This window comes from Rhincodon typus, unplaced genomic scaffold (genome assembly GCF_021869965.1).
Source record: "Rhincodon typus isolate 14 unplaced genomic scaffold, sRhiTyp1.1 hic_rhity00003118, whole genome shotgun sequence".
In the NCBI taxonomy this organism is placed as follows: Eukaryota; Metazoa; Chordata; class Chondrichthyes; order Orectolobiformes; family Rhincodontidae; genus Rhincodon; species Rhincodon typus.
In genome coordinates, this window is record NW_025968756.1 from 1,313 (window position 1) to 16,558 (window position 15,246).

Sequence of the window (15,246 nt, forward strand, 5' to 3'; positions counted from 1 at the left end):
AGTTGAAATGGGCAGTGATCGGGAGGTTAGGTTGGCCGTTGCGGTCCAGGTGAAGGTGCTCGGCAAAACGTTTGGTCTCACCAACGTAGAGGAGACATTGTTCAAGGTTGTTTCCTTGTTAAGGCAATAATATCCATGCTTAGATTTTGGATAGTCGTAAAAACTGGACAGGAGAATGGAATCATCGGGTCGTACAGCACCAAAACAGACCCTCGGACCCAATTCGTCCACACCAACAAGATGCCCTAAATTTATCTAATCCCATTTGCCAGCATTTGGCTCATATTTCTCTAAACCCTTCCTATTCATATACCCATCCAGGTGCCTTTAAATGTTGTAATTGTACCAGCCTCCACCACTTCCTCTGGCAGCTCGTTCCATACACGTACCACCCTCTGTGTGAAAAAGTTTCCCCTTAGGTCCTTTCTAAATCTTTCCCCTCTCACCTTAAAACTATGCCCTTTAGTTTTGGACTCCCCTACCCTGGGGGAAAAGACCTTGTCTATTCACCATATCCATGCCCCTCATGATTTTATAAACCTCTATAAAGTCACCTCTTATCCTCCCATGCTCCAGGGAAAATAGCCCCAGCCTATTCAGCCTCTCCTTATAGCTCAAACCCTCCAAACCTGGCACCATCCTCGTAATTCTTTTCTGAACCCTTTCAAGTTTAACATCTTTCCTATAGCAGGGAGACCAGAATTGTGTGCAGTATTCCAAAAATAGCCTAACCAATGCACTGACAAATAAAGGGAGGCATACCAAATGCCTTCTTCACTATCCTGTCTACCTGCAACTCCACTTTCAAAGAACTATGAACCTGCACTGAGAGGTTTCTTTGTTCAGCAACACTCCCCAGGACCTTTCCATTAAGTGTATTAGTCCTGCCCTGATTTCCGTTCTCAAAATGCAACAGCTCACATTTATCTGAATTAAACTCCATCTGCCACTCCTCAGCCCATTGGCCCATCTGATCAAGGTCCCGTTGTACTTTGAGAATAATCTTCTTCACTGTCCACTACACCTCCTATTCTGGGGTCATCTGCAAACTTACTAACCATACAAATCATTTCTACAAATGACAGAAAAGCAGTGGACCCAGCACCGATCCTTGTGGCACACTGCTGGCTACAAAGGTTTGTTTTTACGCAAAGAGTGGCCATACTGTTGAATTCTCTGCTGGAAGCTGATGACACAGAGTCAATGAGCACTTGTTCAAAGAATATTAGTTGGTTAAGAATTAAAGCGTGTTGGGGAGAGATGGTGAGCAGGATGCAAAAAGAACATGAAGGAGAGGGGTTTAAAAAAAAGAGGAGTTTTGAGAGGACAGTGGTGAGCAGGACTGGGCATTAGATTAAGTGGTTTGTGTGGAGGAAAATATAAGCTGAGACTGGAAGGGGTGGAATGGCCAGAATGTGCTGGAACATTCTATGATTTTACATTTGGCACAGGCAGTGTTTGTTCTATCCTGACTCAGACATTAGCAGCCCCAACAGATTAGGTATAGCTGATTCCCAGCCACAACAGCAACCTGCACTTGTGTAGTGCCTCTTGCAATATTTAAATCAAAAATGCAAACCCCTCCCAACACCACTGTTCAAAAGAATACACTGGAGAATCTACTTTGTGAACAGGTATTTGAGATCCTGCAGCAAGGAGGTGCTGGATTCGGGTGTGTGCTGTTCAGAGGCTCCTCGTGGAGGGTTTGGAACAAACAGAATGAGCAAGATGACGACCACCAGTCCTGCACACGGGGTCACCTGGGGAATTGAGCAAATCGAATGTATTGCCAATTTAAACATTTCAAACCAAATCAGAAATCAGTGTCAACGGTTGTTATTTTTAAATCCACAACTACAGGTAGAGCAGGATATTTCTGTGAAGGTGATTTAAACCTGGAGTGATGCCTGGTGCACAACTATCCCAGAAAGTACCCCCAGGAGCTTTGTCTCGAGTTTACAGTCCAGTTTGCCTCAGACGAGCTACCACGAGAGACGGAGCAGAATGAGCATCGTCGCTTGGGTAACTTGCTGTTGCTCCCACAAACCTAAAAGCAGAATCGAACACCCAATTCACTCAAGTTTTCCTCATTCCTGTTTTGCGAGTCTCACTTAGAAGACAATGTACGTGGCATTAAACAGACAACATGTAGCACACTTTTACATGAACATATCCATAGAAACGTGTTCCTTTTGACTGCTTTAGGACTGTGCCTGCACCACATTAGGCCCCGGCTCGGTGTTCACCAGCTGTAAGACTTATAAGCACTGCATGTTTGCAGAAGAGAAGGCAGACACAATGTCTACTGTCTCCCTCCCTCAATGTTGGGGCATCCTTACAGCAAACAGTTCACATAAGGAATGGTTTCATTTTTCGTACAACCCACATCACACAGTTAGACATTCAGAGGGAATGAAGGGTCCATTTCCTCAAGACTTTGCTGACAATAAAGAAAATAGTCAATAGCAAATCAGCAGCCAACATTCTTGATCTAATTCTACAGCCATGGAATATGACGAAGGAAGGGAAGCACTAATGTTATCTGTGAAACATCTCATTATGGCTTCGTCTTACTGCCAGGCTGCAGGAGAGAGCAAGATCATGTGACATTACATCATATCCCTTCTACTTGATGTTATGTCTCTCCCAGTTTCTACATTTGATATTAATGGAAATGACAGTTGAAGGAGATAGAATAAAGGCTGTCAATTTACAGATCAGTGCATTGAGTGTAGGAGTTGGGAGGTCATGTTGCGGCCGTACAGGACATTGGTTAGGCCACTTTTGGAATACTGTGTGCACTTCTGGTCTCCCAGCTACAGGAAGGACGTTGTTAAACTTGAAAGGGTTCAGAAAAGATTTCTGAGGATGTAACTGAGACTGGAAGGTTTGAGTTACAAGGAGAGGCTGAATAGGCTGGGACTGTTTTCCCTCGAGCATCAGAGGCTGCGGGATGACCTTATAGAGGTTTATAAAATCATCAGGGGAATAGATAGGGTGAATAGCCAAGGTCTTTTCCCCAGAGTGGGGGAGTCTAAAACTACAGGGGATAGGTTTTAACGGGAGAGGGGAAAGACTTAAAAGGGACCTGAGGGGCAACTTTTTCACGCAGAAGGTGATGTGTGTATGGTACGAGCTGCCAGAGGAAGTGGTGGAAGCTGGTACAATTACAATTCCAAAAAGATATTTGGATAAGTACATGGTTTAGAGGGATATGGGTGAAACACAGGCAAATGGGAATAGTTTAGTTTAGGAAATCTGGTCAGCATCAATATGTTCTGCAAAAGGGCCTGTTTCTGTGCTGTATGACTCTGCAGTTTTGGTCACCCCATCTAAGGGAGGACATGCATGCCATAGAGAGAGTTCAGCACAGATTCATCAGACTGATTCCAGGGATAGCAGCACTGTCCGATGAGGAGAGATTGAGGCCTACAGTTTAGAAGAATGGGAGGTAACCTTATTGAAAGTTACAAAATTTTAAAGGGCTAGATACAGGAAGGGCGTGGAAGGCGTGGAGATTAGGATTTCTAGAATCAGGAGGCACAGTCTCGGAATGAAGTAGGACAGGGATGAGGAAGAATTTCTTCACCCCGAGGGTTGGGAACCTCTGGGATTCACTTCCACAGAGGGCTGAGAAGTTCAGTCTTTTTCTTTATTGTTTCACAAAATGTGGGCATCTCAGGCATGGTCAACTGTTGATGCCCACCCTTTATTACGCTTGAACAGAATGGCTTGTGCTTGTGTTGGTCAGGAGTCACATGCAGGCCAGGCCAAGTAAAGTTGGCCGATTTCCTGCCCTAAAGGACAGCAATTAACCAGACAGGTTTTTAAGACCACTGATGCTAGTTATATGGCATTATTACTGAGACCAGCTGTTTTCTTCAGGAATTATAGTCAAATTCCATCTGCTGCCGTGATAGGATGTGAACCCATGTCCTCTGAGTATTAGCTCGGGCCTCTGGATTCAAAGTTTAGTGACGTGACTACGTCACCGTCTACCCCACTGACAATCTACCAGATACGGATTGTCCAACTTCTGGATACCAAGGGATGCAGGGATCACATGGGGGAAAATAACATGGAGATAGATGATAGAAACAGAAACTGGAAGCAGACCATTCAGCCCTTCAAGCCTGCTCTGCTTTTCAACATTATTATGGCTGACCATCTATCTTAATTCCATATTCCTGCTTCCTCCCCTCCATCCTTGGCACCTTTAAAATCTAAAAATTCATCTTTTTTTTAAATATACTCAGTGACTTGGCCTCTAATATCCTCTCAGTGAAGCAATGTTTCCTCGTCTCAGTCCGAAATCATAGAATCCCTACAGTATGGAAACAGGCCATTCGGCCCGATGAGTCTACACCGATCTTCTGAAGAGTATCCCACCCAGACCTAAACCCCAGCCCCCATCCTATCACTACAGTCCTGCATTTCTCATGGCTAACCCACCCAGCCTGCAAATCCCTGGACACTATGGGCAATTTAGCATGGCCACTCCAAATAACCTGCACATCTTTGGACTGTGGGAAGAAACCGGGGCATCCGGAGGAAACCCATGCAGACACAGGGTAGACACAGACTGTTGCCGACGGTGGAATCGAACCCAGGTCCCAGCACTGTGAGGCAGCAATGAATCACCGTGCTGCCCGTGGTCCACCCCATATCCTGCAACTATGACCCCTGGTTCTAAACTCCCCAACCAGGGAAAACAACCTCCCTGCATCAAGTCTGCCTCGCCTTGTTATAATTTGACATGTTTCAAATCAGATTCTCTCTCGTGCTTCTGAACTCTGACAAATATAGACCTATTCCAACCAATCTCTCTTTCTTTATTCATTTACAGGATGAGGACGTCGCTGGCTAGGCAGTATTTATTGTCCATCCCTAATTGCCCAGAGGGCAGTTGAGTGTCAACCACATTGCTGTGGGTCAGGAGTCACATGTAGTCCAGACCAGGTAAGGATGGCAGTTTCCTTCCCTAAAGGGCATTAGTGAACCAGATGGGTTTTTTCAACAATCTGGAATGGATTCATGGTCATTATTAGATTCTTAATTCCAGATATTTATTGAATTCAAATTCCACCATATGCCATGGTGGGATTCAAACTCAGACCCCAGAATGTTATCTGGGTCTCTGGATTAACAGTCCAGCGATAATACCGCTACGCCATCACCTCTCTTCATAGGAAAGTCCTGCCATTCCAGCTATCAGCTTGGTACACCTCCTCTGCGCTCACTCTATGACAAGTATATTCTTTCTCAAGCAGGGAGACCAAAACTGCACACAATACTCCAGTTGTGGTCTCACCCAGGCCCTGTATAACTGCAGTGAGACATTCCTACTTCGTCAGCCAAGAACTAGAATGATGGAGGAGGCTCGACGGGCTGAGTGGCCTACTCCTGCCCCTATTTCCTATTTCACACCCATATACAAAATCAGCATGAACCAATAGTGTTTCCAATTCTACATTCCCCTGCTCCCTGATGGGGCCTCTGCACTGAGGCGATGGATCCAAATCAGGATTCTGCTCTTGTGTTGGAGGCACATTGCTTGATTTCACTGTGAGTCATGACAAAATCATAGAATCCTTACAGTGGAGAACCAGGTCATTCAGCCCATCGAGGCCATACTGACCCTCTGAAGAACATCCCACCCAGACTCATTCCCCTATCCTATCCCTGTAGCCTTGCATTTCCCATGGCCAATCCACCTATCCCCAGACACTATGGGCAATTTAGCACAGCCAATCCACCTAAACTGCACATCTTTGGACTGTGGGATAGAACCGCAGCACCTGGAGGGAACTCACGCAGACACAGGAAGAATGTCTGTGTAGAATTCGCAGTCGCCTGAGGGTGGAATCCAAACTGGAGACCCTCGTACTGTGAGGCAGCAGTGCTAACCACTGAGCCACCATGCAGCCCACAGTGTAGAAGTCCTGTAAGGATTATACCACAACAGTAACCATTGATTACACATTTGGTCTTACCCTCATTGACCAGTGCCAGTTGCCAGATAGTTTCATTACGCCAGATCCAAGGATGTAACCCAGACCACTGCAACAGAACAAATAAAACAGTTTCACTCTGTAATATCTCAACACTTCAATTTAGCAAAGTTCATTCTGTCCAACAACCCCTTTGACCGCCTCACCTCGGAATTCTGCCACGTTCCTCCTCCCAGCGTAAATCAGTTGTTTCAATGGCAGAAAGCTGGACTCCATCTGAAGCTGAACTCATTAACAAACACATGTCTTTTTATTTGACTGTTTACACCCCTCTTGGTCAATGACGCCAGTCATGCTCACCATCACCATTACCCCCACAGTCTCCGAAAGTCACCAACTGTGGAGAACATTCACCAACCAATGCAGCCAATTCTAATTAAAGGAGTCAAACATATCTCATTGTAGAGTGGCCACTGCTTGTAGGAAATAGATTCACAGTCCTACATATCCACCAAGGTCCTGGGACTTCGACAGAGGACAAGTGATGCCTACATTTGTACCTGAGGGGTGACCTTCATAGACGATTATAAAATCATTGGTGGTGGGGGGAGGGGAGGAGGTGCGGTGCATGGATAGCGTGAATAGCCAAGATCTTTTCTTCAGGGTAGGGGAGTCCAAAACTAGACAGCATAAGTTTAAGGCGAGAGAGGAAAGATTTAAAAAACGGACTCGAGGCGCAACTTTTTCATGTCACGTAGAGGGTGGTGAGTGTAGTGAACAAGCTGCCACAGGAAGTAGTAGAGGCATGTACAATGGCAACATTTAAAAGACATTTGGACATGGACATGGATAGGAAAGGTTTAAGAGGGATATGGGCCAAATGCAGGCAAATGGGAACAGTTCAGTTTAGGAAACCTGGCCAGCATGGACAAATTGGGCCAAAGGGCCTGTTTCCATGCTGTACGACCTTTTTTGGTTGACGTCAATTTATGGAATGAGTTGTAGCCACTTGCTTTGTTGAAAATTAAAAACTATGAAAACTGTGATAAAGACATTCATTCATTTGTAAACAAAAACAGAAATTTTTGCTTCTGCTTCAGATACCCAGGATCTGCAGTTCTTTATTTTCCCTTTGTATGCAAATCCTTCCATCTGCTTATTTTGTTTAAATCTGTCAAATGTTTGAGATGGAGAAAAGCATTTGGATTGCATGAAGCGATTTTCTATTTGACCAGGGCTCAATACTGAGTTGACGTCCAATGGAGAAATTTATACTCACTGGTTGGGATTGTCCCCATTGTAAAAGAGATTGAGACTCTAACATCTTGGTGACAGCCCCATTGTCAGATATTTGTCCAAAGATAAAAGCTGTGAGGAACCTAATGAGAAACCAACTCAGCTACTCTTCCCCATCGAAACAGCTGAAGAATTTGAGATAGGACCTGGCCTTGAGCAGGACACAACAGACAACATTGCATTGTGTTTCCAGTCTCGTCATTGATGATAAATTGTTTTGTTTTAAGATGGTCAGTGTTATACCACCAAAAACACAATTTGTTATTTTGCTGGTGTTGACTCCTCTAAGGTCATAAAGAGGAATTATGAAGAAAATGCAGATGGAGTCCCATCAAACTTCACTCTCCTTTGGTCACAGAACTTGCAAGTTGTGAAGCTGATTACATCAGATAGATAGCACAAAAACAGGCTATTCAGCCCACCAGCTCATGCTGAATGCTCCACTCAAGCCTCCTTCCCATGTTTTAAATTTGCCATTGAGGGTTGGTCTACTTTCATCTTCGATAGGTCTGTACCGTTCACTTAAACTGTGGTAGAGTTCCACATTCTGACCATTCTTTGGCCCTCCTGGGTAAGTACCTTAGAATTATAGAATCCCGACAGCGTGGAAGCAGGCTGGAGCTCATCAAGTCCACACCAACCCTCTGAAGAGCATCCCACCCAGACTTACCCCCCTGTGACCCTGCATTTCCCATGCCCAATCCACCAAACCTGCACATCTTTGCACTGTGGGAGGAAACCGGAGCGCCCGGAGGAAACCCACGCAGACACAGGGAGAATGTGCAAACTCCGCACAGACAGTCACCCAAGATTGGAATCGAACCCAAGTTCCTGGCACTATGAAGCAGCTTTGTTAACCACTGAGCCACTGTGCTGCCCTTATTTTGATTACCTCTGGTGATGGTTTCTCTCATCACTTTAGAAGGTGTATCAGAAACACTCAACAATGTAGATTATTTTGAATTTGTAGATCTGTAGTGTAGAATGGTTGGGCATGTGGGGAGGGGTGAGCCCAGTCACTCCTCCCATTTAAAATCATGATGTTAGTATTGCCTTGTGAAGGTGTGGGTGGTTGGATCGGAGCTTCCGGTTTCCAGTTGTCCAAGTGGTGAGCCAGGCTGGTGCTATGTTACCCATCCCCATCATTCCTGGTGGACACTCCAGTTGGCACAGACACCCGTCGACATCAGTCCCACTGGTGAAAGAGTTCCACACCACCTCTGGTTACTCTGCCTAATTAAGGAACGCAGTGATGCTGTGAGAACCTTCCAGAAGGTTCTACGGCTCGAGCTGTTGGAGTCTAAGCCAAGTTGTTTTGCTTTGTTCTATTCCCAAAGAGACCACAGACACACAGAAAATAGGAGCAGGAGTAGGCCATTCAGCATTTGGGGCCTGCTCCATTAGGATCACGGCTGATCCAGCATCTCAGTGTCGTGGTACTGCTTTCTCCCCCCTACCCGTTAGCCCTAAGAACTATCTCTAACTCCTTCTTGAAAGTATTCAATGTCTTAGCTTCAACTGCTTTCTGTGGCAGTGAATTCCACAGGATCCCCACTCTCTGGGTGAAAACATTTCTCCTCATCTCAGTGCTAAATGGCCAACCCCGTATTCTTAATCTGTGACCTCTTTTTTTTGTACTCCCCGGTCATTGGGAACATCTTTCCTATGTTTGTCCTGTTTAGTCCTGTTAGAATTTTATAGGTTTTGACTGAGACATCTTGACATTATTAAAATTATTATAATATACTCAGGAAAATCCATCATGAGCACACTTACCTTCCCACTGGGATGGCAATGTCGAAGATGGAGATCATCAAGGTCCTTGCATCGTCCACAAAGAGGTCAGCAATGATGGTGGGGGCAATGGTTGAGTAACTGGCCTCGCCAACACCAACTAAGGCTCAGCAAAAGACCAGCACCCAGAAATACTAAAGGAGAAAAATCGTTGAGAAGTGATGGTCGGTCAGTGGAAGTTAAAGTCACAGTAACAAACTTCATTCAGCAAGGCCCGTTTGTTGTGGGTGAAGATACTGCCCCTTACTCCTCCGAACTCCCACAGCCCGGTCCACACAATGATGTGAAATGAATCAGGTATTTCCAACAGGCAGCAACTCTCACAGCCAAGCTACACACAAACCGATATTAATCTGGGAATGAATGCATGTGGCCAATAATCAAAGTGAGACAGGATGTGGTAGAAAATGGAGGAAGAATAGTTCAGCTGAAGTTAAAACCAGAGTAAGAATAAAGTCACTACAGTCCTACCAGACCACAGGACTGCTCTCTTACTGAAGAGACGACATGGTGATGGTTTAGCCTGAGGGTCACCATGCCTCGGGCGAGGGGAGAGGTCGAGGGGAACTCGGCCAGTGTCGAAATTAAATCTACACTGTGAGCGTCACTCTGCATCGCAAACCTGTGCTAACTGACCCGAACTAAGTAATAAAATGGTTAAAAAGTCAAAGCTTAAGGCTTTTTATCTGAAAGCACACAGCATTTGTTACAAGACAAAGGAGTTGAAGGTACAAACAGAAATAAATGAATATAACTTGACAGCTATTACAGAGACATGGGTGCAAGGTGACTAAGTCTAGGAACTCAGTATTCGACAGCATTCAATGCTACAGAAGATTAGGCAAAAGAAAAAAGGTAAGGAGCTTTGTTAACAATGGGTGTGGGTAGTGATATAGATGCATGATGTGGAATCAGTTTGGTTGAAGTAAGGAATGGCAAGGGAAGAAAGTCATGGGTCAGAATGGTTCGACAGATTCCAAATAGATACCTCACTGTAGGACAGAGTATAAATTTGAAATTAATGGAAGTGTGTCCAAAAGGGCATTATAATTGTTAGCGGGTGATTATAATCCGAATATTGGCTGGACAAATCGGATGAGTGAGGGTGACATGGAAGACAAATTTGTAGAATGCATCAAAAACTGTTTTTCAAAACAGTACATTGCAGTACCTGCATGGCTAGTAACATGACAAATATATATCTCACTCCATCTCAAAGATAACAGATAAGCAAGATGTCAGTGGGAGGAAAGATCTTGCAACAGTTTCTCTTATGAGAGACAAGGTATTTGATAAACTGATGGGACAAAAGGCAGAGAAGTCTCCAGGAAATGACAACGTGTAACCAAGTGTTTAAAAGGAAGTGGCTGCAGAGAGAGTGCAGGGATTGGTCAAAATATTCCAGAACATACTGGATTCTGGGAGTGTTCCAGCAGATTGGAAAACCAATAAAGTGACACCCTGTTATAGAAGGGAGGGAGGTAGAAAGCAGGAAACTATTGGCCTGTTTATCTAACATCTGTCATCCATCACAGTGGCTCAGTGGTTAGCATTGCTGCCTCACAACACCACAGTTACAGGTTCAATTCCACGCTCAGTTAATTGTCTGTGTGGCGTTTACACATTTCTTCCTGTGTCTGTGTGGATTTCCTCCAAGTGTTCCAGTTTCCTGCCATAGTCTGCAGGTTAGGTGGATTGGCTGTGCTCAATTACCCCATAGTGTGCAGGCTAGGTGGGTTAAACATGGGAAATGCAGGGATAGGGGGAGGGGGCATGTTGAGGCTGAGTGGGATGATCTTGAGAGGGTCAGTGTGGACTTGATGGGCGGAATGGCCTGCTTCCACACGAAGGATTTTATGATCATTGGGGAATATGCTGGAGCCCATTAATAAAGAAGGAAATAGCAGGACATTTTAAAAAGCTTCACACAATCAAACAGCAAAGTTCCGTGAAATGGAAATTTGCCAAGAGATCTTTGAGGATATAACAAGCAAGAGTTGATAAAGGGGAACCAGTAGACGGAGTGCATTTGGATCTTCAGAAGACATTCAATGAGGTGCCAAATAAAAGATCATTGCACAAGATGGGAGCTCATGGTATTGACGGTAATGTATTCACATCGAGTGAGGATTGGTTGGCATGCGGATGGGAGAGAGTTGAGATTAATAGTGTCTTTTTCAGGTTTGAAAGATGTAACTAGTGGAGTGCCACAAGGATCAGTCCTAGGGTCTCAATTATTTACTGTTTATATGAATAGCTTGGAGGAGGGAGCAGAATGTAGTGTACCCAGATTTGCTGATGATATAAATATAGGCAGGAATAAATATTGCGACGAATACATAAAGAAATCTGCAAGGGGATACGGATGAATTGATACAGATGGAGTTTAATATAAAAAAATCAGGAAGTCATTCAGGAAGAATCAAAAAGCAAACTATTATTTAAATGGACTGAGACTCCAAAAAAAGTGCAGCGCAGAGGGACTTGGGTGTTCTTGTGCATGAAAAAGCAACAGTTAGCATGCAGGCGCAGCAAGTAATCAAGAAATGAAATGGAATTTTGGTCTTTATTGCGAGGGGCTTGGAGTTCAAAAATAGGGAAGTCTTGTTCCAACTGTACAGGATGATGGTGATACTGTGAATACTGTGTACAGTTTTAAGTCTCGTATTTAAGAAGATCGAATGGCCACTGGAGGCAGTTCAAAAGCGATTCAATATACTGATTCCTGGGATGATGTGACTGACTTTAATTTTCTAATTTATTATTTTTCTAATTTATTCATTAGAACTTAGAAGAAAAAGGGGTGATCTTATTGAAATAAACAAGATTCTGAGGGGCTTGACAGGGTACATGGTGAGAAGTTGTTTCCACCAGTGAGGGAATCTCAAACTAGCAACATAGTTACAGAATAAGAGAACACTCATAAAATCGAGGTGCAAAGGAAGTTATTTTCTGGAATTCTCTACCACAGAGAGTTGTGAAGACTCGATCACTGAAAATATTTAAACAGGAGCTGCACAGATTTTTGGAAACTTGGGGAGTTGAGGGCTATGATGAGCTGGTACAAAAGAGGAGTTGAAGACTGGGATAGATCAGCCATAATTTTGCTGAGAAGTGGTTAAGGTTTGAGGGGCTGAATGGCCTTTTATCGCTCCTAATTCTTATGTTCCTATGAGTCATAGCCAGCAGCGAGTTAACATATAGTTACCAACTGCCCAGGATCATCAAATGTTGGGCATCAGCTATTTCCAATCTGCAATAATGACTTAAACAAGTTTATTAGGATATTGAACTATGAAGAGTACATAACAGTCCGCAAAGGCGGGTTAAGGAAGTGGGCAAAATGGCATCAGGTGGAATACAATATATAGGGAAGGTAAGGTTAATCACTTTGAAGAACAGCAAATCTAATATTTTTTGACAGTGGAAAGTCTTTAAATACTGATGACCAAACCAAAAGACTGTCATAGAAACTCAAAGTTAGCACACAACTACAGCAAGGAGTTAGGAAGCCAAATGGCAAGCTGTGCTTTATATCAAGGGTGTGCAGTACAACAAGAAAGAAGTCTCGCCAAATTGTGCAGGACCATAGTGAGACCACAGCTGGAGCACATTGCGTAGTTTTGCTCATCATAAGAGTCATACGGCATAAAACTGACCTTCGGCCCAACCAGTCCACACCGACCATGTTCCTAAACTAAACTAGTCCCACCTGCCTGCGCTTGGCCCATATCCCTCCAAACCTTTCTTATTCATGTACTTATCCAAATGTCTTTTCAATGTTATAACCATACCAACATCCACCACTTCTCTGGCACTTCATTCCACATATGAACTAAGCTCTGTGTAAAAAAAAAAGTTGCCCCTTGTATCCTTTTTAAATCTTTCTCCTCTCACCTTAAAAATATGCCCCCAAATTCTGAACTCCTCCACCCCAGGGAAAAGAGCCTTGTCATTCAACCTTATCTATGCCTCTCATGATTTTATAAACCTCTATCAGGTCACCCCTCAACCTCCTATGCTCCAGTGAAGAAAGTCCCAGCCTTTCCAGCAAAATATTTTGAAGGAACGTATTTGCTTTGGAGGTGGTAGAACTAAGGTTCACTTGGACTTATCCTAGTTGTCCTATGATGAAGGCCAAGTAAACTGGACCAACAATTTATGCAGGTCAATAAAGGAGAGGTGATATCATGTAAGATTCTGGTGAAGCTGACAGGGTAGATACTGAGGCGCAGTTTTCTCTGCAGGGGATCTTGAACAGAGGGCACAGATAAGGAGGAGATCATACAGGACTGAGATGTGGAGAAACGTCTTCACTTGTGATTCTTTACAGTTCTTTACCCTAGAGTGTTGTGAATGCGTCGTTAGTGAACAAGATATCTATCTACTTCAGATTTAATTTTATCTCGCATTAGGACATAACATGTCGAAGTCGCAGTAGACTGCGTTAACCCTCTGATCTCCTGTGCCATTCTGATTATTAGCCTTAATTCCACTTTTCTACCCTATCCCCATATTTCCCAGGTTCCCCAGAAGAGCAAACACCTATCAACCTGGGGTATTTATCAGATCCTGAGGTTCTGGAAAGGTTTCACTCGCTTAGATTTCTCTAATCCATATTATTTACCGATATTAATTACTTTAAGTCCCTAACTATAAATATCCGGAGCTGGTTTGTTTTTCCGCAGATGTTTCCTTACCGTGCTGGGTAACATCCTCAGTGCAGCCTCTGATGAAGCGTCGGTGTGTTTTCCCGCCTGGTTTTTAAACTCTGGGGTCCGTTGCGATGGATTGCCTCACTTCCGCGTTTCCTCTGTAGTGGAATGTATATGGGGTCAAGTTCAATATGTTTATTAATAGCCTGCTTCGTGGAGTGCCATGCTTCCAGGCATTCTTGTGCTTGTCTCTGCCTAGCCTGTCCCAGGATCTTGGTGTTGTCCCATTCGAAGTCGTGGTTCTCCGTGTCCATGTGGATTGAGATGAGTGAGTATTGGTCGTGTCTTTTTGTAGCCAGTTGGGTGTTCATGTACTCTTGTTGTTAGTTTCCTTCCTGTTTGTCCGATCTAATGTTTCTTGCAGTCTCTGCAGGAGATCTTGTAGATGACATTGGTCCAGTCCATGGTGGGGAGTGGGTCTTTAGTTCAGGTGAGCACTTGTCGCAGGGTTGATGTGGGTTCGTGTGCCACTCTGATGCCCAGCGGTCATAGAAGTCTTGTGGTGAGTTCTGACGTGTTCCTGATGTAGGGTATTGTGATGAGTGTGTCGGGGCGTGTAGAATCTTTCTGCTGCAGTTTCTGTAGGCATCTCCTGACCCAGTTCTTTGGATATCCATTATCCTTGAACACTTGGAAGAGGTACTCCTCCTCCTCTTGGCGTAGGTCCGTGCTGCTGCAGTGTGTTGTTGCCCTTTTAAATAATGTTCGCACGCAGCTTCGTTTGTGTGTGCTGGGATGGTTACTATTGAAGTTCAATACCTGGTCTGTGTGTGTGGCTTTACGGTGTACTTTCATTTGCAGTTCCCCATTTGTCTTGCGCTCGACCATGATGTCCAGGAATGGGAGTTGTTTGTTCTTCTCCTCCTCTCTGGTGAATTTTATTCAGGTGAGGGGCAACAACACACTGCAGCAACATGGAACTACGCCAAGAGGAGGAGGAATACCTCTTCCAAGTGTTCAAGGATAATGGATATCCAAAGAACTGGGTCAGGAGATGCCTACAGTAACAGCAGCAGAAAGATTCTACACGCCCCGACACACTCATCACACTACCCTACATCAGGAACACGTCAGAACTCACCACAAGACTTCTACGACCGCTGGGCATCAGAGTGGCACACAAACCCACATCAACCCTACGACAAGTGCTCACCCGAACTAAAGACTCACTCCCCACCATGGACAGGACCAATGTCAACTACGAGATCCCCTGCAGAGACTGTGAGAAACACTACATCAGACAAACAGGAAGGAAACTAACAACAAGAGTACATGAACACCAACTGGCTACAAAAAGACACAACCAATACTCACTCATCTCAATCCACATGGACAAGGAGAACCACAACTTTGACTGGGACAACACAAAGATCCTGGGACAGGCTAGGCAGAGACAAGCACAAGAATTCCTGGAAGCATGGCACTCCACGAAGCAGGCTATTAATAAACATATTGAACTCGACCCCATATATATTCCACTACAGAGGAAA

General features: G+C 44.4%; 1 protein-coding gene across 1 annotated transcript in view; it reads right to left on the reverse strand.

Annotated features, from left to right (window-relative positions):
* Positions 1-1,820: 1,820 nt before the first annotated feature.
* Positions 1,821-15,246, reverse strand: part of LOC109935536 (sphingosine-1-phosphate transporter SPNS2-like) — a 17,518-nt gene continuing 4,092 nt past the window's right edge. The window contains exons 3-4 of the mRNA XM_048593561.1: positions 5,994-6,060; positions 1,821-2,047 (exon numbers count right to left, since the gene is read on the reverse strand). Of these exons, the coding sequence (XP_048449518.1) occupies positions 1,919-2,047; positions 5,994-6,060 (196 nt within the window). The 3' untranslated portion in view covers positions 1,821-1,918. The remainder of the gene's footprint in view (positions 2,048-5,993; positions 6,061-15,246) is intronic.